The 25421-nt window shown below is 46.9% G+C and overlaps 1 protein-coding gene across 1 annotated transcript; it reads right to left on the bottom strand.

The window, feature by feature from the left end:
• Nucleotides 1-18038: 18038 nt before the first annotated feature.
• EVX1 (even-skipped homeobox 1) lies at nt 18039-24689 on the bottom strand. The gene is made up of 3 exons (XM_033165863.1): nt 24173-24689; nt 20961-21217; nt 18039-19180 (listed from the first exon to the last, which is right to left on the bottom strand). The coding sequence occupies exons 1-3, from the start codon at nt 24621-24623 to the stop codon at nt 18644-18646; spliced, it is 1245 nt and encodes a 414-aa protein (XP_033021754.1). The 5' UTR covers nt 24624-24689; the 3' UTR covers nt 18039-18643.
• Between the last annotated feature and the right edge of the window lie 732 nt (nt 24690-25421).

Consider the following 25421-nt stretch of genomic DNA (forward strand, 5'->3'; position numbering starts at 1 on the left):
TGGTTGCATGTATTTTCAAACATCCATCAATTTATTTCACTTTAAGCAGAAGATATAAGAACCTGATGCAAGTGAGGAGAAGACTAAGGAAGCGACAGGGACTTAGCTAGACTTAGTTTTGTGTAAACATGCACTGATTTCCACTGTTGGGTACCTTGGAGCTTCCAGATAGTCCTCTTCATGCAGATGGATATCTCACACGTATAAAAGAGCAAATACTTATTTGCTGCTACCTCAGAGAACCAGACTAAATGTAATGGACTTTGATTTCTGGAGGATTGAACTTCAAAAGAAACTTCCACTCGTTTCAGAAGAAGGGTTTTTTTCCCCATTTCTCCCTAATTCTCTCATGTTTTTTCCAATTTAAGGATTTACAGTTTTGTTTTTATTTTAAGTGAGCGTGTAAGGATCTCATCTACATTTTTCCAGGATCACCACATGTCTAAATACAACCACTTCAAACATATTTGACAATAATAACCACTGGACCTCTGGAGTTAAAACAGCTTGTCTCCCCATAATGATTTTAAATGACAGAGCTTACCTGGCAGAAGGTGAATTCTTAGAAACAACATGTGAAACATAGTCCCATTCATTCATACACACACCAACTTTTCACAAATAGACACAAGGTAGAATTTATTTTAGCCCCATGTGAAATGGAAATTAGAGAATGAAATGTTACACTGGCAATTACCGGTAGTTTTGTGCTGGATCCCCTTTTAATCAAAATGGTAAATAAATTGATTGTAAGCACCTGCACTAGCAGAAATTGTAAGGGGAAATATTATGTGCACTTTGTAAGCCAATGTTGATATGTACACCACTTATTCTAAAGTGGGTATTTTATTTTCTAAGATTGCAAAACGCGCGCGCACACACAGAGTTTGAAGCTTGTTTTACGCTATTGCTCATTTACTTTTCTGTCCTGAAATCTATGATACTTTCCTGTAAACGGATTTATGTTTGGAGCACCAGTCAATTAATTGTCTGGCTTTTTAACCTAGCAATCAATGAAATGGGCAATTAAAGCAAACAGTACAGTATCTTGACACAAATGATATTTTCAGGATATGTGATGAAGACAGCAGTTGCTCTTGACTAATTAACACAGACAAATCATTAATTGTTTGGCAAATCATCTTAATGGCATTACCCATTCAAGAGATTCACACCAGTAGTTTAAAACCAATGGTGCTTTCTTGGGAGATTGTGGGGGGACGGACGGACAAACAGACAGGAGTCAATTCATGTTTGATCATAACTTTCCATTCCTTAATTCTCCATTCAATAATTAATCAGTTAGTCTTCACATTAATATTATTCAAACTCTATGCCACAGCAAGCATCCAGTCACTCACTCACTCAGTCAGTCAGTCAGTCAGTCAGTCAGTCAGTCAGTCACCAAGCACTATATTTGTAAGGATCATATATGTAATACAACTCTACTAGATTTTTTGACTATCATAAGATGACATTTAAGAATTCTTGGGGGATGGGGGGTATTCCTAGCCCAGTAAATCAATAGTATCTTAATGATAAACATCATAGTGGATATGAAGAAGCTAATACCCACTGAAATGAACTCACATGGCCAATGAAATGATACCTTGGATTATCCAATATCCATAATGCATTTTTTTAAAGTCTCCTGGTATCTTAAGGACTAGCAATTTTATTAAAGTACTGTATAAGCTTTTGTGGTCCAGAATGCGTCAATGCAAATGTAAGCTTTCAATTTATACAGAACAATTTTCTTCATCAGAATACTAAAGAAAAATGAAGACAAAAAGGAGCAGAAATAGATGTTGCTAATGAGGATTAATGAAGCTTCTTTCCAAATAACTTTTTCAGGATCCTAGTAAAGGTGACATTCCAATGAGCGTCTTACAGACTGAAGATTGATAATTAAGGCCTCCTACTCACAGACCTCAGAATACCGTGCTAATGGAATGAACAGCTGAGGTACTTATCCTAATATTTCTACTTAAGGCCATACAGCGCATTCCTATCCATGTCTACTCAGAAGTAAGCCCCACTGAGCTCAGTAGGACAAGAGTAAAGGATTCTCCCTGGAAAGAGTAAAGAATTGCAGGTTCAGAGCATTTTTAAAGACCCACTGAAGGCCAGGTGTTCTCACCTCCTTATGAGCATCGATTTCAATAGGTAACTTCCGTTGTGAACATTGTTAAGGCGGGTCAGGGGAGAGGAAGATCCTTTTCAACGCCAGTGTACAGTTTAAGCACTACAAACGTCACGGAAGTGGGTTCATTGTACAGGTGTAACTGTGCAAAAAAAACAAAAAAAAACTTACATTGCTGATTTAACAAGCACATTCTTAAAATAATACTAACGAACTTATTCTGGATGAACTCCAGTGCATAGGATCCATCTTGAAGCCTGAGTATTTAATGCGGGGTGCGAGGAGCGAATTTACTTAAGAGAAAACCTGGTAAACGCTCGGGCAATGTAGAATGCAAGAGAACAGAAGATTAGATGCAAAGGAGAACGGAGCTCCTGTAACTTTAATTGTGTCGTGTCAGGGGGGGGGATTCCAGCAGGAGCGGATTTCCTTGCCTGTGGATGCAGAGTTCTACTTGCCCAAAGTCTCTACGGTTGCACAGCTATTAAAGGCGCAGGAGCCCCGTCCTCCTTTGCCCCTGTTCATCTACTGCAGTGTTTCCCAAACTTGGGTTTCCAGCTGTTTTTAGACTACAACTCCCATCATCCCGTAGCTAGCAGGACCTGTGGTCAGGGATGATGGGAATTGTAGTCCAAAAACAGCTGGAGACCCACGTTTGGGAAACACTGATCTACTGTGCTATCCATAATGCGTATATTTTATTTCAAATTGGGGGGGGGGTGTTGATAAAAAGGCTTCTCTTAATATGCTGCTGTAACCTGGATGAGAAACCTCGGGTGGCATCCAACACAAGACCTACTCAGAATAGGCCCATTTAAGTTAACGGACATGATTCAGGTTCATTAATTTCAATGTGTCTACTCTGAGTAGGACTTAGTTGAATACAACCGTTTTTTTCTTTGGACTAGGCTCCACTGAGATAATTTGGTTCTATTTCAAAGAGCATGTTTAGGTGCCACTTGGAAATCAGTCTCACCGAGGTCAATTGGAACTTATTCCTCAAAAGCTTATGGATCGGGGAAGATTTTGGTTGGTTTGTTGTTGTTTTTAAGCTTATGTCAGAGACTCCTTCCTTCGCCTTTGTTGTTGGATCTTATATTCTTACACGACACGCATTTTTCCTGGAAGTAATTAAAAGCAGCAGCAGCAGCTATGTCTCTTACCCTCGGCATATGTTCTAGTGGACTGGGTACCACTGTTATTGTGTACAAGTCTGCTTAACCATATTCTCGAGTCTCTGATAGCGAAATTAGTTACATATTGTTAAAAGCTATCCTCAATAGGTTCTCCGGAGTTCAAACCTCTTTCTGTTACATAGAAACAGCTGTCCATAGCCAAATCGGAAAGATCCTGGAGAGCGTTTGAAATGCACAGTGCAGCTTTGCAGTTCCTGTTGTGGTGGGTTTCTGCAGGGTCCTCCACGCCAGTACCTGAAAAGGAAGCCCTACAGAACCGGTCCCCAGTCTCGCCGAAGTGACATTGATGGAGACTCCTCTCCTAAAGTCCCTGGAAGAGTTATGGCTTCCAAAACACCTCCTAAGGAATAACTTTATTTTTGTTCACCCTTCTTTGAAGGCTGTTTTAAATATTTATTTATTTATTTATTTATTTATTATTGTTGTTGTTGTTGTTGTTGTTGTTGTTGTTGTTGTTGTTTTAATGTTCTTGTTTTCATAATCACCATTACTACTACTACTACTATTTCAGCATCAGCCTTGCCACTGCGCAGAATCTGTCAGCCAATGCCCAGTGCTGACTGTCCCTGTTCCAGGTTTCTCTGCCTGTCTGTCCCAAGGGACACCAATTAAAGACACTAATTGGACAGCGATACATCAAAGTCGCTTCTGAGACGGAGCCCTTGGAGCTTCAGGAATCCCTCTCATTAGGCTTTTTTGGTTGATGCAAACAACACCGACACAGCGCTGCCATGTAAAGCAGCTTCGTGAGGGGGGGGGGAGGGCGCTAAACAGAATTAGATCCTGGAGCAGGCTGCTCCTTGCCTCCACCCGAGTCCTGCTTCAGAGACCTTCGACATCTCTTCGTCGTCGTCGTCGTTCAGTCGTTCAGTCGTGTCCGACTCTTCATGAAGGGGCGACATCTCTTACCTAAGCAATTAGACCGTCTCCGCATTCCGGAGTTTCCCAGCCCAGTGAAACATCTCGTTCAGATTAATGTGGAATAGAGCAGCAGGTGAAGGCCTCCCTGTTCTTCTAACCAGGGATGGGTCCTCCAGATTTTGCTGGACTAATTCCCATCATGCAAAACAAAATTTAAAAAAATCCTTCCAGTAGCACCTTAGAGACCAACTAAGTAAAGAAGGCTGGACCATAAAGAAGGCTGATCGCCGAAGAATTGATGCTTTTGAATTATGGTGCTGGAGGAGACTCTTGAGAGTCCCATGGACTGCAAGAAGATCAAACCTATCCATTCTCAAAGAAATCAGCCCTGAGTGCTCACTAGAAGGACAGATCCTGAAGTTGAGGCTCCAGTACTTTGGCCACCTCATGAGAAGAGAAGACTCCCTAGAAAAGACCCTGATGTTGGGAAAGATGGAGGGCACAAGGAGAAGGGGACGACAGAGGATGAGATGGTTGGACAGTGTTCTCGAAGCTACTAACATGAGTTTGGCCAAACTGCGAGAGGCAGTGAAGGATGGGCGTGCCTGGCGTGCTCTGGTCCATGGGGTCACGAAGAGTCGGACACGACTGAACGACTGAACAACAACAAAGTTTGTTCTTGGTATGAGCTTTCGTGTGCATGCACGCTTCTTCAGATACACTGAAACAGAAGTCACCAGTCCCTTATATATAGTGAGAGAGTGAGGAGGGGTATTACTCAGAGGGGTGGTGGGAATGGGTGATTGGCTGATGGGTGTGGAAAACCTGTTGACGACTGTTAACGACTGCAATTAGTCTTAAAGGAAAAAGCAAGGGGGTGAGATGGCTAAAGATAGCTTTGTCGTGTATAATGAGATAAGAATCCAATGTCTTTGTTCAGACGCTGGCTGGGGCCGATAGGAGGTGGAGTCCAAAAACCTCTGGAGGGCCGCAGGTTCTACGTCCTTTTGCTAACATCTAATCACATTCACTTGAAGAAAGTTCAGCGAAAGTGGAACCCTTCATCCAGTAGTAGTGCAATCAGATTTTTTTTAGACTCTGGACTTGAGGGTGGTGGTGGTGGTGCATTTGATAAAACAGCTTTCCTCCATATGGCGATCCTCCTGCTGCTCATTCTGTTGAGTGGGTCCTTGGACTTCTGACCGAAAGTCCTGCCCCGAGTGCATGGCTACAGCCCATGCTTGAGCACTCCGAGGTTTTTAACCATGAACACTTTCCTGAGACATGCATATACAAACTCAAGCATGCACACGAAAGCTTATACCCAGAACAAACTTAGTTGGTCTCTAAGGTGCTACTGACAATTTTTTTAAAAATATATATATTTATTTATTTCGACTGGGAACTGTAGTTTGGCCCTCACAGAGCTACGGTTCCCGGCACCCTTAAACTACAGTTCCCATGATTCTTTTTATGAAGTCATATGCATTAAACGTGTGGTGTGGATGGGACCACAGTAGTTAAGCATTTGCTTTCAGTCCCAGGCATTTCCAAGTAGCGTTGGGAGAGACCCTGGAGAGCTGCTGCCCATCGGTGTAGACAGTACTGAACTAGAGAAACCAATAGCCTGATTAGTATGAAGCAGGCCGCTGTGTTCCTATGGACTATTGCTTCAAAGCAAACGGGTGCCAATCACTTTAAATGCAGCCGCTTCTGTTCAAATGGACTATGGGTTGAGCTGTCTCCTTGGGCGTCTCAAAGCGTCCAATCGTTTACTGCTCATGAAGGCATTTGTGCTTCGTTTTGAAAACGCTTCCCATTTGGTAATTGTTCCTGTTAACCGTGTCTACCATTTCAATTTTTATTTTATTTTTTATTTTTTATTTTTTTTAGACCAGCCTTCCGTTCCTCTATAAATAATCTGGATGAAGATGCAAAGGGATATGACTTTCACAAGATTGGACAATTGATTAAATCTGTGACCTGCAATTGCGAATAATCTTGAAAGGCTATTTAAACAGATGAAGGCCTAAATTGTCTCGCTTGTATCTGAATTAATTTCTCATTCATCATCATTATGGAGTGATTGCTCTATTCGGGCGCCTCATCCTGCTGGAACGAAGCTGGATTTAAATGAGATTGTAACGCAATTTAAATGCTCTCCGGCTTTAACGAGGCCAATCGAGCAGCTGCAATAAATACAAATATTTTTCTAAACAGCCTTGTTTTAAATAATTGCTTACTGCTTTCATGTTATATTTTAAGTGGCAATCTCGTTCTCTCCGAGCACAACAGCCTCATCCCCGCCCCTTCTCCCTGCTCTAAGGGGGCCCGAGGGTTTGCTTTATGGCCAGAGAGATCCGTCTGGTGACTACAGAGTTTTTTGTTTTGTTTTGTTTTGTTTTAAAGTTTGATGCAGGGGGAATAGATAAGTTCTTCCTGGAGACTGGAGCTAGCAGGGGAGGGAGGGGTGCGGGAGGGTAGATCGCCAGGCAACCATATCCTGTCATCGTCATCCGAAAGGGTTAAACCGATCCAAACTCGGATGGAGTTGATTCATGTTCTGAATATAGGAGCAGATGGCAACGAGGGGTTCATTTAAGAGAGTGCTGGGTGGGTTGGCACCGCTTTTGAACAGAAATTGGCTGGGATACAGGGCCACTGATTTCAATAGAACACACATCCGAGTAACACCTCGATGCGTTCAGTTGCCCCACCGCTCTGTTTAGCAACCCCTTTTACAGTACGATCTGAGCCCCATGTTAAAAACAAAAACAAAACCCTCAGGAGTAGCTACGATGGAAGGGCCATGGCTCAGCACTGCAGCTTTGCATGCTGAAGATCGCAGGTTCATTCCCTGGCATATCCAGGTAGAATCCTAGAATTGTGGACTTCGAAGGGACCCAAAGGGTCATCTAGTCCCATCCCGTGCAATGCAGGTAGGACTGGGAAATGCCCTTATTTGAAACCCCCAAAAGCCACTGCGCCAATGTAGACCAAAGTTTCCCAAAATTGGGTATCCAGCTGTTTTTGGACTACAATTCCCATCATCCCTGACCACTGGCCCTGCTAGCTAGGGATGATGGGAGTTGTAGTCCAAAAACAACTGGAGACTCAAGTTACCCTGATGTAGACCATACTGCAGTGAGAGATTTCACTTTCTTGGGTTCCATGATCACTGCAGATGGTGACAGCAGTCACGAAATTAGAAGACGCCTGCTTCTTGGGAGAAAAGCAATGAAAAACCTAGACAACATCTTAAAAAGCAAAGACATCACCTTGCCGACAAAGGTCCGTATAGTTAAAGCTATGGTTTTCCCAGTAGTAATGTATGGAAGTGAAAGCTGGACCATAAAGAAGGCTGGTCGCCGAAGAATTGATGCTTTTGAATTATGGTGCTGGAGGAGACTCTTGAGAGTCCCATGGACTGCAAGAAGATCAAACCTATCCATTCTCAAAGAAATCAGCCCTGAGTGCTCACTAGAAGGACAGATCCTGAAGTTGAGGCTCCAGTACTTTGGCCACCTCATGAGAAGAGAAGACTCCCTAGAAAAGACCCTGATGTTGGGAAAGATGGAGGGCACAAGGAGAAGGGGACGACAGAGGATGAGATGGTTGGACAGTGTTCTCGAAGCTACTAACATGAGTTTGGCCAAACTGCGGGAGGCAGTGAAGGATAGGCGTGCCTGGCGTGCTCTGGTCCATGGGGTCACGAAGAGTCGGACACGACTGAACGACTGAACAACAATAAAGACCATACTGATTTAGATGGATCAATTGTCTGATTCAATATCAGGCAGCTTCCTATGTTTTAATTTAAGCCAAGGGTAGGCAAACTAAGGTCTGCTGGCTGGATCAGGCCCAATGGCCTTCTGGATCCTGCCCGCGGACTGTCTGGGAATTGCCTTGTGGGTTGCCAGCACACACATTCTTTCCCTCTCCCTCCCACGGTGGTGGTGGCGGTGGCTCCTTCCTCCCTCCTCCTGGCTTCTCCCCGCCCTGCCTAAAGGAGGAAGGGGGCTGGGCTTTGTTGGTGCCAGCAGCAGCAGCAGCAGCACTACTTGAGCGGCTGCCATTGTAAGCAGCCCCTCTCTGGAGCCCTTTCGCACAGTGAAGAAGAAGAAGAAGAGTTTGGATGTGATATCCCGCTTTATCACTACCTGAAGGAGTCTCAAAGCGGCTAACATTCTCCTTTCCCTTCCTCCCCCACAACAAACACTCTGTGAGGTGAGTGGGTCTGAGAGACTTCAGAGAAGTGTGACTAACCCAAGGTCACCCAGCAGCTGCATGTGGAGGAGCGGAGACGTGAACCTGGTTCACCAGATTACAAGTCTACCGCTCTTAACCACTACACCACACTGCTCATCATCCCTCCACCACATCTGCCACCAACCCCTGCCACTCGCAAGACACAACTAAGCAGCCACCAGGGCTCATGGTGCTCTTGCATCATTTATTTATTTTTTCAAAATATAGTCCAGCCCCCCACAAGGTCTGAGGGACAGTGGAGCGGCCTCCTGCTGAAAAAGTTTGCTGACCCCTGGTTTAAGCCCATTCAACCAAAGGCATAAACGCCTTTCGGGCATTTGGGGTGGAATGTGGAGAGATGGGTACACTGGGGGTGTGGCCAACGTGTCGTGCCTTTGCACCAACTACCACTTGAGACTGTGTTCCTTGAATTCCTTTAGCCCTTTGGGCAGCCCCAGATCTTACAGCAGGAAACTGCATCTGTTACTAATAGCTAGGCCGATGGTCTGACTCACTCTAAGGCAGGTTCCTATGCTTTAAAGTCAATGGAGCTTACTCATCATTAAATAATCGGCGTAGGGTCATCTCTAGTCATGCAGATGACGCTGACATCATCACTAACCATTGGCCATGCTGACTGAAGGCTGGTGGAGGGAGTTTGGCAACATCTGCAGGGCCACAGCTTAGCCAAGCCTAGAGCAGAATCTGAGTCTTATCAATGACCCAGTCAGTAGGTTTGTACCGAGTCAACCATTGGTCCACTTGGCTCACTAATGCCTACTTCTGACTGCCAGTGGCTCTTCAAGGTCCTTCAGAGTCTACTAGAGATGATCCAAGATTGAATTTGGGAGGCAAGGTCTATCACTATGTTATTGTCCTGTACATAACGTGTGGGTATAGGTCAAATTAATACCTTTTAAGGAGGAAATCACAGGACTCCCTCCAGCATCAGAGGCCTGATGCATCTCTGAGCACCCGTTGTTGGGGATCACAAGCAGGGAGAGTGTTAGCTCTCCCGTCCTCCTAGTGGGCATTGCGTGGACATCTGGTTGACCACTGTGAGAACAGGATGCTGGACTCTTTTAATGTTCATATGAAGGTTATGGCACAATTCTACACAGGTTCACTATGTTGAAGGAGGCTTGTTGCCCGTTAAGTGTGCATAGGAAGGCAGGCTTAGTAAGTTTCATTGAAAGCAGTGGGGTTGACTTCCGAGCAAGTACTAGGTTTTGGAACCCTTATCCGAGGGTTAGGGGCCGACATAATAAACAGGCCTCTCAGTTGGTCCTTCCACTATACTGCCCACAGTACTGTATACACTCTCACCAACCACTCATGCAAACAAACTTAAGTACTGTATTTTCACTTAAACCTTCTGAAGCTCAGCAACACTCATAGTTAAAGAGGGTTGGCTGGATAACTCTTCCACTTTATCTTGCTTTTTGCTTCGTTCCCATGCGTGTCAATGAGAATCCCACTAGAAGAATTCCCGGTGCGTTTTGAGGTCCCTCTTCCCCTCATTTATTTGTGCTTTACTTGGGAAAGTCAGGAAAACTCCCTGATTTCAATAGATCCCACTTACAGGACCACCGCTCCAAAACATTATTTGAAATCCTCTACTTGAAATCAGTGGGGTCTTCTTCCTTGGGTTTTAGAACCAGTCTTGAAATCAATCCATTTAATATGCTTAACTGGGTTTCGCGTTGCACTGCAAAGAGAGACACTGTGTATGTGTGTATTTGCTTGAGCAATTTACATTACATATACCTATAGAAGTTTCTTTATACCAGCTCAGGACATTTGTTCAACCAGTAGTTAACAAATGGGCATTTAGCCCATGATAACCTATGATCACATTCACACCATACCTTTAAAGTTTCTCACCAAGGGTCCTGGAAACTGTTGTTTATTCCCAAGAAACTAATATTCCCAGCACCCTTAACAAACTACAGTTCCTAAGATTCTTTGGGGAAAGGCATGTGATTAACATGTGCTTTGTGACTAGGTCAACAGATGATGCTATAGCCACAGCTTATCACCTTGCAGAGAGTCATCTGGAGAGACTGGGGAATTATGTCAGAATGCTGTTTATCGATTATAGCTTGGCTTTTAATACCATCCTTCCAGACATTCTTATTAAAAAGCTGGTGGACCTGGACCTTTCTTCTACCATCTGTGATTGGATTAAAGACTTTCTGAGGGATCGGACACAAATAGTGAGGATTGGGCCTGTTACATCTACCTCTCTGAAGCTCAGCACTGGCACCCTACAGGAATGCGTGCTGTGCTGAGTCCCTACCTGTACTCATCGTATACATACGACTGTATTTCATCTGATCCATCCACTGTAATTATTAAGTTTGCAGATGATACCACCATAATGAGTCTAATTACAGGTGGAGATGAATCAGTGTATAGGGAGGAGGTTCAAAAAGTCTCTACATGTTGCCTAGAGAACAACTTGCACCTAAATATCAGTAAGACAAAGGAGATGGTGTTGGACTTTCGGAGGAAGAGAGGGGAATTAACTCTGTTGTATATGGGGGGTGAGGGACGCGGGTGGCGCTGTGGGTTAAACCACAGAGCCTAGGGTTTGCCGATCAGAAGGTCGGCGGTTCAAATCCCCTCGACAGGGTGAGCTCCCATTGCTTGGTCCCTGCTCCTGCCAACCAAGCAGTTCGAAAGCATGTCAAAGTGCAAGTAGATAAATAGGTACCACTCAGGCGGGAAGGTAAACAGCATTTCCATGTGCTGCTCTGGTTCGCCAGAAGCGGCTTATTCATGCTGGCCACATGACTCAGAAGCTGTACGCTGGCTCCCTCAGCCAATAAAGCGAGATGAGTGCCGCAACCCCAGAGTTGTCCGCGACTGGACCTAATGGTCAGGGGTTCCTTTACTTTTACCTTTATATGGGGGGGCTGTGTGGAGAGAGTCTCTTCCTTCAAATTCCTGGGAGTTTGCCTTAGTGAAGACCTCACTTGGAAAATCAATACAACCCAGGTGGTTAGGAAGGCCCAACAGAGACTCCATTTCCTTAGGGTCTTCGGGCAGGAGATATAGAAGTATAGTCAGCCGCACCAACAGGTTAAAGAACAGTTTTTATCCGTGGGCTGTTGGGCTGCTGAATTGAAAAAAATAGTGGTGCAGTTGACTTCCGACAAGCACACAGAGTGCGAACAAGACTGAATTTCACTGCACACAGGTGGTGTAGTGACAATAAAGGTTTATTTTATTTTATTTTATTTTACTATTTATTTAGGTCCTCGGTCTACTCCTCTAACAGCCAGTGGCTCTCTGCAATCTTCTGTCACCTTCTCTTTTAACAGGAGGCACCAGAGACTGAACTTGGAAACTTCTGAATGAAAAGCATGTGCTTTAACCACTGAGCCTTTAAGTCGTTTTCTCCCAGTGATCTGGTTAACGAATTTGTCCACCGGACCCAAGATTTGCTGTTTTGTGCTAAGGACCTTTGCCTAGCTGTTAAGCGCGGGCACAGAGAGAAAAGCTCCTATCTGCAGTTCTCGTGTTTACGCAAATATAAATGTAAATCGACCTTTTGGATCAGAAATTCAAGACCGAAAGGATGTTTGAGCTCCCTAGAAAGTGAACTAGCGGGACAGTGGTTGAGGTACAAATTAAGGTGTGTATGTGAGAGGCTGGTGGGGTGTGTGGAGATCAGAAGCAAAAGTAGGGAGAGGGAAGGCTATAGGCAGAGAGATTATTTGCCTGCTTCCCCATTTTGTAATCTGCAGTCGTGGATAATGAAAAGAGAAGATTAAGCCATTCTGCTGTGAAGAGGCCAACTAAGCTTGACGTCGTGTTCACCCCCGCGACGACACTGTCGTTACTGGCAGGATCTGGGGCGTTTGGCTTGACATATGGTGGCTAATGTTTGCGGTGGCTCGACTCAGTAGGCCTAGTTAAAATAATATAACCAGCGGGAGCAAGAGAATAATGGGAAACAATAGGCACCAAAACCCGACCCGCTTTCTGATGGAGCCAAACACCAGCGCTGCAGAGCTAATGGAGCCACGTGCGTCCTTCATTCCTGCAAGTCTGGGAAAACCAGCTAACCGCCGGGCTCGGAAAACCTGAATGAAAGACTGGGGAGGGGGAAGGGACCGGTTTTTAGGAACTGGAAAAGAAAACAGCTCAGAGCAGACCCGATTTAAACAGAAAGGTTAATTTATAAAAAAGTTTTATCAACAGCAATTTATTATTATTATTATTATTATTTTATTTTATTGTTTATTTATTTATTTGTTTGTTTTATTTGTATACGGCTCTATAGCCACGGTTCGCAATATAAATGGAGACGCCTCTTTCTCAAGGCACGCAGGCGGCAGCATTTTCTTGTCAATGAAACCGGAGCAATTCTAGTTCACAATCGCTAACGCGGATTAAGAGCTCCACTTCAGCAATGTAGGTTAAGAGCTGCACTTCCCTGACCCCGGAGCATTCATTAAATGGGTGGGAAACCTATTCTGATTCGATAAAGGTTCTAAACGGGGTAACTAATCCGCAGTAAGAAGCCTCGCTGAGAAACTATCTCGAGGGATAGCAGATTCTACCCAATTTAATCAACAGACTTTCTTCGCTGAATGGTGCGGGGTGACTGTCAGAGCAGCGCTTTACAATTGGGGGGGGTGGAGGGGGGGAGAATCCCAAAGACAGGACTGCATGCAAAAGAAGGGTTGAATTATTTGCTAGAAAACCGAGCAATTTAATGCGCGAGCTCCAAGCCCACTGAGTGGGATCACGGAGTGCTAACCCCTCTCTCTCGAGCTCATCTCCCTTCCTCCAGTTGCTTAAAATGAGCATTATTCCAAACATATGCAATGCAATCCGTTCGGTCACACTTACAAGAACACGCTTTAATAAGGCAATCAATCACACGCTAACAACCCGCCGCCGGCCTGTTGGAGCCGAATTGGGCTGGATGGAAAGTGGCACCTCGGAGGGGCCCGCAGACAACTGGCGTTTGCTGTTGACGAGGAAGGCAGGCAAGGAGGCAAGCAGGCAGCCTGGTGCTGGGTGCTCTTTCTTCCCATCCTCCCTCCCTCCCGCATGAGTGTGTCTCTGTGTGTGCAAAATGCCCGGCTTCAGAAACGCACCCTCTGGAAGCAAGCCCCACTGAAACCAAGCAGATTTAACTCCCAGTTTCCTGGGGCGCTTGCATGGGTTTTTAGACCTAGGAGGAGAGTTGGCTATAAGCCCCAGATCTTCTTTGTTACTCTCTCTTGACTTCCTTTCCCATCCCTTTCTGCTTCATAGAGAATGACTTGCGCCAATGTTTATTGAAGTCATTGATTCCACTAGGGTTTGGGGACCCTCATTTTCCCGACCCGCTTCCCCACCTATTTTCTGTTTCCTATCCTTTGAACATTTACGTCCACGTAGCTATGACCAAACTGCAGCCCCGGTGTTAGTGTGTGTGTGTGTGTGTGTGTGTGTGAGAGAGAGAGAGAGAGAGAGAGAGAGAGAGAGAGAGAGAGAGAGAGAGAGAGAGAGAGAGAGAGAGAATGCAAGAAAAAGGAGAAGAGTGCGAGAGAGCGCTCAGCCCACCCACTCCATAGCAAAAAGGAAAATTTCATTATGAAGTAATGAGTAATTCCTCCCAGCAAGATGTATTGTTATATCTTCCACTTCAATTTAGAGGCAGAGTGGCTCAATTACCTAGAAAATACAGTCAATTAAAGGCTGCTGATTGGACACGAGGACGGATCATCGATCTTGTACTTTCCAATATTGCTCCAGACACCTCATTTTCCCTCCCTATTAAACTGAAAATACGCCTGGCATTACCGCAACCTCGCAGCCTATTTACCTGTCGCAGGCAATCTCTGCCCTATGACCGAATCACGGGGGGAAAAATTCACTATCATCTTTGTGCTACGCCGGGATCCGCCAGAGAAAGCCCCATTTGAAAGACAATGGCTCCCAACGGGATAGTGGAGAGAGACTAGATGGGGTGGTGGGTGGGAGAGCTTGAATGAAGGAGGGGGAGAACAGGGGGAGGGGGAGGGCAGCCTCCCTCTCCCTCTCCGTTTTTAACCAAGGATGTGAAACTCGCCAGCAGATGCTCGCGGAGGGCACCCAGTATTTGGCGTTGTAGTGTTAATCCAGCATTGCAACATTGACGCCAGGTTTACCTAAGCAAGATCACAAACTCTAAAGAATTCTCCTGTGTTTGAGGCTTTGGGCAAGATCCTAACTCTACAACTTTCCTGTCCCCGTTTCATGCTCCCATCAAAAGACTAGCATGTTTGGAAGCAAATGTGATCTGTGTCCTTAATTGTCTTAATCAAAAACTCAGCAGCGTTTAGGATGCTGCTTGATAAGGGCTCATGTATGACATTGCGGCGCTTTTTATCTGCCGATTACCATCTGAAACAGTCCCGAGTATGCCATCCTCAGCGCACTCACTTGGCAGTAAGTCCACTGAACTCAGTAGGACTTCTTTCTGAGAAAGGGGTGCGCTGAGCAGACATGCAAAAGGATTCATACGTGTAGGCTTGCAATCCTGTGAACCTCAGTTCCCCCCTGAGATTTCCATACGCCTGTAGAAAGAAATGGAGAAACACTGTGCCGAAGAGTTCAGTGATCCTCGAAAGCCTACATCCATCAGCCTAAGCTGGGAAAGCAAAATATATCTTGTCATGTTTCCTATAAACCCCATAGAGGTTTCACCACAATCACAAGTGGTGTATACATTTTTTTGTTAAATAAGATAAAAATATCGTTTGATCTATTTTTAATTCGTCATTTCCTTTGGGACCATCATTGCAACCACGATGTGCTGAAGGCGAAATCATGGTAGATCAGTACTCATGATTCGCTGTTGCGTGGTTTTCTTCTATTCATTACTCCCAGAGGAGGTTGCCTTCGTAAGAAGAGGGGTGGACATTGACGCTGTCCTCCTATGGACTGCTAAATTGTATTTTCTTAGGATTGGGCTTGCAATGGCAAGTCATTGACCTCTTAGTGGGGCATGTGCATTGATTTATACAGAATTTAGCTCTAATAAATGCTCTTAAGCCCCTGCCCACCGTCGGATTAGGAACACACCGCTCTAGAGACACGCGACCAAAGCCTGTGAGTATCCTCCGAGGACTGACTAGCATTTTTGCCATGGATTTCAACAACAACAGGAGAAAGGGACAATTGGAAGCCAATAGGCGATCTAGCCAGGCGAAGACTTCAATGTAGGTGTGAATCCTGACAGCCGCGAGTTTCCATCCCACCCAAAAGGTGGGAAACCGCTTCCTTCTCTTTTCGAGGCGACCTGAGTCACCGGGAGGCATCCACTCAAAGCCGAGTTCTTATGATCTCTGCACAATGGGCTGCTTCAACATTTCCAAAATTAGACATTGTTCGCTCGCTTGCATTATTTTTGTCACGTGAGAGGTGGTGATCAGTTTTCAGTAGACATTTTACACACACACCTAAACCTCAACGTCTTTTCTCAGAGTGAGTCCCATTGAAATTCAGTGGGACTTATTTCCAAGTAAATCTGTCTATGGTTTCTATAGAAACTTTAATGTCCCTATTGCAATATTCTTGTTTGCATGTTTATTCGTTTATGGTGTATCAGTCCATAATAATAGGGACAATATCAAGGAGATATGTATCACTCTCATAGCTGACATTTCTGTGGAAATCAGCCAGTTCTTTTATTTTACTTTGCTTTGAGGGAATCGCATTTCAACTCCTAAATTTATTTATTTATTAACTCTCCAGGGTCAGCAACTTTTTAAATGACAAGCAACGTTTTGAAATGAAGGCTCATACTTCTTCTTCTTGAGAGACCAATTAGCGTAGGAACCTAGGTTGTTTTAACCCTTTGTCCTAACCATAGAAAGAACAGAGCCTTCTAGAGAAGTTCTTCTGACATACGGCGAATCCCGTTGAAATGAATGGGAGTTCCGCGCTTCTGTTTCCCCTTGACCCGAGCAATTCTTACTCATTCATTTCAGAGCTGCTCTTGCTAAGGCGAACTTTTCCGAATTAAGTCTCATCGCCATCAACAATCTCATACTTCGATCTCAGGCCGGCATGAACACAGTTTGGAATGAACACACCACAACTACCACCGATTTCCTTTGAAGTTGCTTGCCATTTAAGCAAACTTTGGGCCCGCTTCAAAAAGCCAATAATTCCTACGCTGCGTCTTAATTTAGCTGTGGATTTGGACTGCAGATCGCGACAACTCAGTTCCCTCTTCACACACACACTCACGTGAGATTTAACACACAAGCAAGTATGTCAAAAACATCTTTCCTCCTAGCCATTCCCTCCAGTCACAGTTTATTTCCATTGCAATCGGAATGAAAATATAAATTGGGCACGTGGAAACTTCAAGAAAGGATTTTAAATATATGATAAATAATAACAGTATTAATAATAATACCCTGCCGAAAGATGTTCGAAATTGTGACTTGGTAAAAGACACCAGTGAGTTAAATTTGGTGCCTTCATTGTTTGAAATGGCAGATTAAGCAATTGAAGGTAGGGAGACATGACTAGCCCAGTTTAATGGAGGGAGGGAAGTTTTTCTTAATTAAATTGTGGTTGCTATACTTCGGGTTAATAATAATAATAATAATAATACCAACAGCTTCTGCTACAAGGAACTTATTCTACTTAAGGTTGTGGAAGAAGGGGGCTGGGGGAGTGAGGCGAGGCGATTATGCCTAAGGAGCGTCGAGAGACAACTACAAGGAGAACGAAATGCGAAAGACAAGTACAAGGAAGATGAACAAAAGCTCAGTTCCAAACTCAAAGGCAGCGAATAAAAATGAGAAGGGGGGGAGAGCGAGTGGGGGGGGTTGTGGTGGCGTGGAAGGCAACGGGAGAACTGAAGGTGAACCAGGAAGGAGAGGCAGAAAGCGGCTCGGCTTTAATTTGCAGACCAGTGATTGCGTGAAGAGAAGAGTTCTGCTCCCTGTCACTTAATCTCTTCCCTTGGCGGCTTGTTAGCGTTTGGCAGGCGCACGGTCTCTGTGCTGAGAATACTCTTGCAGCCGACACATTAAAGAAGGGAAGGAAGGAAGGAAGGAAGGAAGGAAGGAAGGAAGGAAGGAAGGAAGGAAGGAAGGTAGGTGGTGGAGAAAACCAGCACCTTCCGCTACATTATACATCACTTGCTAATTTCGCCGGTGTGGTCACAATTCAGAAACTGACAATGCGATGCTGTTCTTTTAAAGGACAAATAGCTATGACCCTTCTGGGCTTCCCTCTGACAATTTCGCTCGCCAGCCCCTTCCCTTTACTCTCTCTCTCTCTCTCTCTCTCTCTCTCTCTCTCTCTCTCTCTCTCTCTCACACACACACACACACACACACGCCCCGCCCCATCTCAGTTGGCAAGACACAAAAGATCGCACTTTCCCCCTTTCCTTTCAGGGTAAAAGGGAGGTTGGGGTGGGGGTATCTCTCCGGAAAGCCAGCATTTCTGAGCTGGAGAAAGAAAAAGGCACACAAAAAATGTATAGCGAGTTCTGTTGAGTTTTGTTGGTGTTTTTCTGAAGCCAAATAACCTAATAATGATTATGATTATGATGATAGTCAGAAATAATGGGGATGACACTCTGACATGGCAAATCCAACAAAGGCCCTTCACTTTCTCTTTTTAATCTGGCAAAGAATAAACCTTTACTTTCATCAGGCATACATTATTCGTTAGGATCGACAATTTCTTCCTTTCAAGTATTTCCCTTTTTAGTCACATACAAGGTTATGCATAAGCTATCGATGCCGCAGTTGGTGGGCATCCTGCCCTCTTAGGCTGGAGAAAAAAAGTCCTTCGGAGACCAAAGTTCTCGATTATTTTCCCCTGTGGTGCAAAATCACATCTTCTTCCTTCCTTTCGCCTTCGTGTAGACGCGTCACTTGGCAAAGTCGTCCCCCGCCCGCCCACCAATCAGTTGCAACTCTGGTACTTTTTCCACAGAGAAGAACGAAACAGAAATCCTTCCATTTTTGTTTCGTTTTTGTTAAAATTATATTTCACAGTTCCGTTTCCTTCCTCTGTCAGTGTTCCATTGGCGTCCACTGCCCGCAATTAAATAAACACGCTATGGGAGTTCTTTGACCGGCTGGGGTGAGGGATGGTGTCTCTGGACAAGAGTTGAGGAGTGGGGTGGGGTGAGGTCGGGTGGGGTAGGGGAGAGCAGAGAAACCTGAGATGAAGCTTTTTATCTGGTCAAAGGGACTTCTTCCCGCTGATCCAAGGAGACCGAGGAGGCCTTGCTCAGCACCGAGGGCGTGAAGGTGAGGAACGAGTCAGTCCTGGTGGTGGCGGAGCAGCTAAAGTCCGAACCCGAAGGCCTTTGAGGCAGCCCGTTGGCCTGGCTCCCGTGGCAAGCCAGACACGAGCAAGGGCTCCCTCCGGCGCCGCTCAGTCCGTGCGTTGGGCCGGCGTAGAGGGAAGGGTGTCTGAAGGCGCACAGAAGTTCTGGTCTGGGGTAGGGGTGAGAGAGGACCCGGAAGGTGTCGAGAGGTCTCAGTGGGGAGCTGAAGGGGGCGGCGGCCGCAGCAGAAGCCGAGGTGGCCCCCAGACCCATGTGGGAGTAGTAAGGGAGCGGCAGGTGTGACGGGAACGGGTAGGGCAGGTTGCCGGTGGCCGCCGCGTGGCTCATCATGTAGGTGTAGAAAGCCGGGTCTGCCGGGTGGGGCCAAGTCATGGCCAAGCGCTGCCTCTTGTCCTTCATCCGCCGGTTCTGGAACCACACCTGGCAGAGAGACAGACAGAAGAACCACAGGAAGCTCTTAAAATTCCCCCAAGAAGACGGAGCAAGACTGCGATCCTCACGCGCGCACCGTTTATGCTCTGGAGGGAGGCTGCACGCTTAAGCAAGCTCACTTGGCCTCGGAGAACTCTGTGCGGTCAGAGTTCCGGCTCAACGGGTCTGGGGTTACAGCAGGAACTTGGAAGACCCCCCTGGCTTGCCTAACTGGGCCTGGGATTGTGTGTTGACCAATGGACAAAAGGACCACAATAAAACCTAGAGCCTGGGTGGTATTTAGCAATCCACCAAAGGCCTCGTGAGTTTTGTTGCAACACAGCACTATCGTTTAATCTCGCAATATTAACTGGTTTTCAGCATCCACTTGCAGAATCGCCCTTCCAACGGCGGGGTGGAGGGGCAGGTAGCCCTCTTGGCATTCCCCGGCGTATAGATTTAAATATAAATAAAATAAAAAGTCTGCGTGTGGGGTGTCTGTGAGCTTGATCAACTACATCCAATGATGGAGTTTCACGGTGACTATGATTATTTTTTACTACACTGCTATTTTCATTGCTACAGAACTGCCTTCCTGCTGCATTCCCGTCTGCCTCTCCTGTCCTGCCCGCTTTCCAGCCTTTGCAACATGCATCCAGTATGCTTGGAGCTATATGAGGAGACGGGTGCAAGCCACATCCGCTGAAATTGAAAGGAGCCTCACTGCTTCCAGATGAAACCAACTTGTATCCTTTGACAGCCTTCGGGTGTGAAATTTCTTTTGTGCCAGTAGCTGCGTCCGCAAATAGTCTGCCATCCTTAGACTATGCAGTGCTTATAAACTGAAACAGACGCGCAGGCTCCCTAGGAGCTATGAGATGAAGGAAGGGGGAAAGCGCAGCGAAATTCTGTGGCTGTTTGCACTGACGGAAGTCCCATCGACTTCAAAGGATCTTAGTCCCAAATAAGCGTGCATAGAATGCAGTCTTAGATTTTCTTTTGGGTTTTCCTTGTTCTGGAGACAACCTGGTCCACAAGATATCCAAGGCGCAGCAGTGCTTCCATCCTATTTAATCCCACTCAAGTCAGATCCCATTCTGTATTTATTTACCTGGGAGTAAGCGCCATTTGTTTCAGTTGCCAAAGTTGGAAGCAACCATTTTACTCGGGGAGGAGGGGAACCCAAAAGGATCAGTAGCATAGCAGCTCTATGGGGGACCAATTTTGAAACATCTCGAAATCGTGAGCAAGGCTGCTCGCGAGTTGGGGACGTTTCAGTCGACCGTGGTTAAAAGCTGCTCTTGGATTAATTTCAGGGGACTCCGAAATAAGTGGTGGGTAAACTGCAATGCTATGCACACTTAGAAGCTTTCGTCCTACGCGCCGTTGAACTCAATGGAACTTACTTCTGAGCAAGCATGTATAGATCGGGCCGCGCTGTCCGAGTTGCACGTCTCTCCCCAAAGTACACAGAAATAAGCCCATTGAGCAAAGAACGCGAGCAGGTTTCAGTGAAACTGACAAGCTATGCGGATTGGGATCTCCAATTTGCACGCATGGAAAGGGTGAAAGGGGGTAATCACCCTGCCTTAAAAGCTCTTTAATGGCAGCTCCAGTAAACTGCTATCGCACTTAAATCAGCGCAGGGGAGCCATGGCCGGAAGTCCACCGCAGGGGAACTTTGCGGCTTAGCTGTAAGCAAGGGGTGGGGAGGACGTCTCGGCCGTTGGGCAGACTGTACATGCGTGACATTGTGCTGGAACCTTGAGATCCCCGCTTGCCATCCTACCTTGATGGTGGTTTCTGGGAGGTTTAAGGCGGCCGCCAGTTCGCACCTCCTGGGCCTGGAGACGTAGTTCTCCCGGTAGAACTCCTTCTCCAGCCGTGCTATCTGCTCCCGGGTGAAGGCCGTGCGGTACCGGCGCATTTGATCGCTGGCGCTGCAGGCCAGCGATCCTTGAGAGCCCCCTCCGCCGCTGCCCCCGCTGCCTTTAGGGGGGTCCCCTCCGCTGCTGGGGCTGCCCGCGGAGGTCTCCGAGCAGTGTCCTGCAAGGGCAAGTCAAGAGGAAGACATCGAGAGAGAGAGAAAGGCAGCGGGGCTCTGCCAACCTGTGTTTCCTCCCCCCGCTTAATTTCTGTTTGTCCACTTTCTCCCTCCCAGTTTGGAGCCCCTGAGAACTGGGGCTGGATGCCTACGAACACAAACTAGCCCATATTTAGTAACCGAATAACTGGAGAGATCCGAAAGACTAGTGAGATCAACAGCCTAGTTACCTTATTAGGATTTAAATAGATGGGCAGCCCAGTCCTAGACACCTTTACTCAGGAGTAACTCCTCTGTCAGTAGGACTCTATGGGAAGTATTATCTCCTGGGGCTGCGCACTTACTATGAGGGTAAGTGGGACTGAACTCGTAGGGTTTTCTTTTGAGCGAATATACCTAGGCTCGGGTTGACTGACTGGCTTTAGGTGTACACTAGGCTTACTTGGAAACAATGTCATAGAACCATGGAAGGCCCCATGAAATTAGTTAAAATTATTATTATTATTATTATTATTAAGCAGGTGTTTAGGTATGACTACCCAAAGTATTTAGCTCCTGGATGGCAATCTGGTTCCTTTCTCTTTTTTTGTATTAAGGGTGCAAATCCTCTTCCCCACTTACCCGACAGTAAGCCCTACTGGCCATAATAGAGCCTTATTTGGAGCAAACATGCCTAGGATCGCTCTGCGCGTCGAGGTTTACTCCTTCGGTAAAATTCGCTGAAAGCCAATCGCATTTCCTTTTGTGTTTAGCATCTGGATTACAAGGCCGCATCCCCCCCCCCAGGCGCACTGACATAATTTACATTGAAAAGCGCTGGCCAAACTGTGCTGCTACACCCGGACACGTTTGTTTATTATTATTATTATTATTATTATTATTATTATTATTATTATTATTATTATTATTATTATTATTATTATATCGCGTGAATTTCAATGGAATTGACATCGCATTGAGCAGAAGCCAATAGATTTCTGATCGTAATCCCAGATGTTATTAAGATCTAAGGAATGCACACCGGCTTCCATGCAAACGCTTCAGCATCCCTAGTCACTGGGAATGGGGTAGAAGCAGCAAGTAAGGAGAGCTTTTTTCTTTGGCTCATTTCCCCCAGCACCTGCAGTGGGAAATAACTGGGAGGAGGGAAATAAGTATCAAAGAGGCCTCTTTCGAAGCCTACTGCTTTTGTGTGTTTTTTTAATCCTACCACTGGAGTAGCATGTGAAATCCCCCAAATCATCTGCTGAAGTAGGCTGTAGTTACACTAAAGTTTGTGCTATAATAAATCTGTTCGACGTCTAGGTGCCTCTTTGTTGTTGTTGTTGTTGTTTGGCCTGCGACAAACCAACGCGGACAGCCTTTCTAGAGAGCCTCTAGAAAGGGTCCACGCCACACAGAGAGAGACCTGAAACGAACAAATCCCTCAGGACAGTGATCACAGGGGAATGGACTTTCAATACAACGTAGATAGGATAAAGATGTTAAGAAACCTCTCTGACACCACCAGGTGATGTTTGCCTTCTGTGCAATACAAAGGAGATCCTCCAAATGCTATGGGGGTCCTTAGCGTCCATCTCTGAGGCGCGCAGAGGGAAGTACTTGCCAAGGCGATAGCTCCCCTCCCCTCCATTTGTTTGCCTCTGATAACCGTCCTTTGCCATACATGACCATAACTGGCAAGTGAGATGGCGGAGTCACCTTTCTTGTGTAATGGCCCCCACCCTCTCCCCGCAACAACAACAAAAACACCCTTCTTCCTTCTGGCAATGGAGATGAAAGAAACCTCCGGGGCAAAAACCAGAGCTTTCCCTCATTCCAACACTTTCCCAGAAGATATTTAGGGGGCTCTGAGGCTGAAGGGGTGGGGGGTGCGAGTGATGGGCGGAGGGGGTGGCGAGAAAGAGTCCGTGGTCTCGGCCTGTGTGTGTGTGTGCTTTCAAATGCAGCCAGTTCTCATTGTGCCCTGAATAAGACTGAAGGCAATTAAAGCCCTGGGACCATTTCCGAGCTGGCGCCACCGAGACACGGAAGTGACAAGGCAATTGGGACATCGAACCTATGTGCAAAGTAAAGGACCTGGAGTATTGGGCGCTGGGCAAGCGGGGGCGTCAGCCGCTCCCCCCTTTTTACTGTCCTTTTTTTTCTTGTGGCTGCTCCCGCAGGCACGCTGCATCTCTGCCAGGGGGAAGGCGCGCGCGCCCACAGCCCCAAAGAGCAACTTGCAAGCCTGACCAGCAGGCGCGGGGTTTTTCTTTTGATCTTGCCAAAAATCCCAGCAAGTTCGCCTTCTTTCCTCCTTCCTTGGGGGTGGGAAGCTGGGAGCCCAGAGTACTATAATCCTGGCTAGGTGTGGGCGCAAGGATGGGGGGCGGGGAGGGGGGGTCTTGCTATGCCCTGGAACAGGAAAAGCTTCTGGGAGAATTCATTACAATAAAAGTCTGGGCTGCAGGAGGGAAATCTGCAAAGGTCATAATTCTCTGTTGCAGCGAGGATGCGATTTCATGTCCCCCATTAACACGTCGTTAGACTTCAAAGCGGGAGATGTGTGTGGGTTATTGCAGATGTCTCTCTGCGGGCAATTAGAGATACCAGGGGACCCCCAAGCCATGGCTCTACGGATCCTGGAAAAGGGAGTGTGTGTGTGTGTGTGTGTGTGTGTAGGGGGGGGCAATCCAAACCGAGGCAGCAAACATCATCAAAGCCTTTAAGCCAGATCAGATGGTATATGGCAGGCTGCCTCCCCGACAGCCCCCCCACTAGCCCTTAAGCACTTTGGGGATCGGGTTGGAAAGCAGAGACGCAGACTGCTTTCCAGTACCAGGCGCTGACTTTCTGCTCCTAAGCTCCAAGGCAGATGGGATGGCCCGTCCTGGGAGGCAACCCGGCCGGCCTGAGCCCCAGGACCAGAGACTGGGAGGCGGGGGGTGGGGAGAGAAATGGAGGGGTTGGGGTACCTTTGCCGTGCTGGTGGTATTCCGCGTTGCCCGTGGCGCAGTCCGGGGTGCAGCTGACCTCGATCTCCTCGTAGAAATCCGACTCTGTGTCCGAGCTGCTCTGCTGGCCTTTGGCGGCCAGGCGGTTGAGCGGGGGCTGCTGCCCGGCGGAGAGAAGCGCGGCCGCCGCGGACCGGCTCTCCGGGACCGTCCCTGTCGCCGGGAGCACTTCCACCTCCTCTTCCTCTTCCTCCTCCTCTTCATCCTCCTCTTCCACCCTTCCTCCTCCTCTTTCCCGGGAGGGTAAGGGTCCAGACCTAGGGCTGTGGCAGCCTCTATGAATCATCTTGTCCTGCGGCTCTGGACCGGGGCTTCCCACGGCCTCTGCCAAGCTGGGTGCCCTCTTGGCTACTGCCAGGGAGCCAAGTTGACCTCCTTCCAGAAACATCACCATCTCCTTCCTAGTTTCCATTGTGCTGGTCTTTTAAATAAAGTCCGGATTCTCCTCTCCCCCACCCCACCCCACCCCAAGCCCCATCCACCCTCTTGCGCCTTCTCTCCCTCCCCCCCCCCCCCTGGGCCACCCCACCCCTTCTTCCCAGCAGACCCTCTCCTGCCAATGCAGAAAGAGAGAGAGAGAGAGAGAGGGAGCCGCGAGCGGTGGTGAGCCGGGGGGTGACCTTGTGATGCGAACGCTCCACTGTGCAGCGGCGGCTCTGGGAGGGATCTCACCATTGCCCTCTTCTTTCTAAAGCTGTCATCCCTTAATGGTGCAATCGTCATTACAGTACCTCTGGTGACGCCACTCACTTGATTGCCGGGGGGATAAATAGAAACGTCTGCCGGCGAGGAAGATGAAAGGAAGAGCCGGAGAGAAGAGTTAAAGGGGAGGCGGGGTGGGGGTGGGGGGTGGAGGGGGTCGGAGAAGGGAGGGGAGAGATGAGAGATGTACCAGGTGTAACAAGCGCTTGGGATGGATGCGAGAGGCAAGTGTGAAAAGGGAGATGGCGGATGATCCAACTGCAAAGCTGCGTTTCTTTTGGGTTCCTCAGTGGGAGAGTTAAGTAACCTTTCGATCTGATTTGAATATTTTTTGGGGGGGGAGGGGGGTACTGCACCTTTGATCCACGACAGCTGAAAAGTGCGAAGAAGACTCACAATTCCCTCCTCTCTCATTCCCGGGAAATTCTTTATTTCATTATTTACAGATCGGACGATTCGAAAGTTGTGCTTGCAAGATAAGGACGTTCAAAACCCATTCGTGAATATT

This window comes from Lacerta agilis, chromosome 12 (assembly GCF_009819535.1).
Source record: "Lacerta agilis isolate rLacAgi1 chromosome 12, rLacAgi1.pri, whole genome shotgun sequence".
Classification (NCBI taxonomy): domain Eukaryota; kingdom Metazoa; phylum Chordata; class Lepidosauria; order Squamata; family Lacertidae; genus Lacerta; species Lacerta agilis.

What these genes read in the sequence shown, in the direction of transcription:
- EVX1 (XM_033165863.1), bottom strand. Translation starts at nt 24,623, where the DNA reads ATGGAAACTAGGAAGGAGATGGTGATGTTTCTGGAAGGAGGTCAACTT. An exon ending in ATACCACCAGCACGGCAAAG is followed by an intron (nt 21,218 to 24,172) that starts GTACCCCAACCC and finishes TTGCCCTTGCAG; the next exon opens with GACACTGCTCGGAGACCTCC. An exon ending in TCCCAGAAACCACCATCAAG is followed by an intron (nt 19,181 to 20,960) that starts GTAGGATGGCAA and finishes TCTCTCTGCCAG; the next exon opens with GTGTGGTTCCAGAACCGGCG.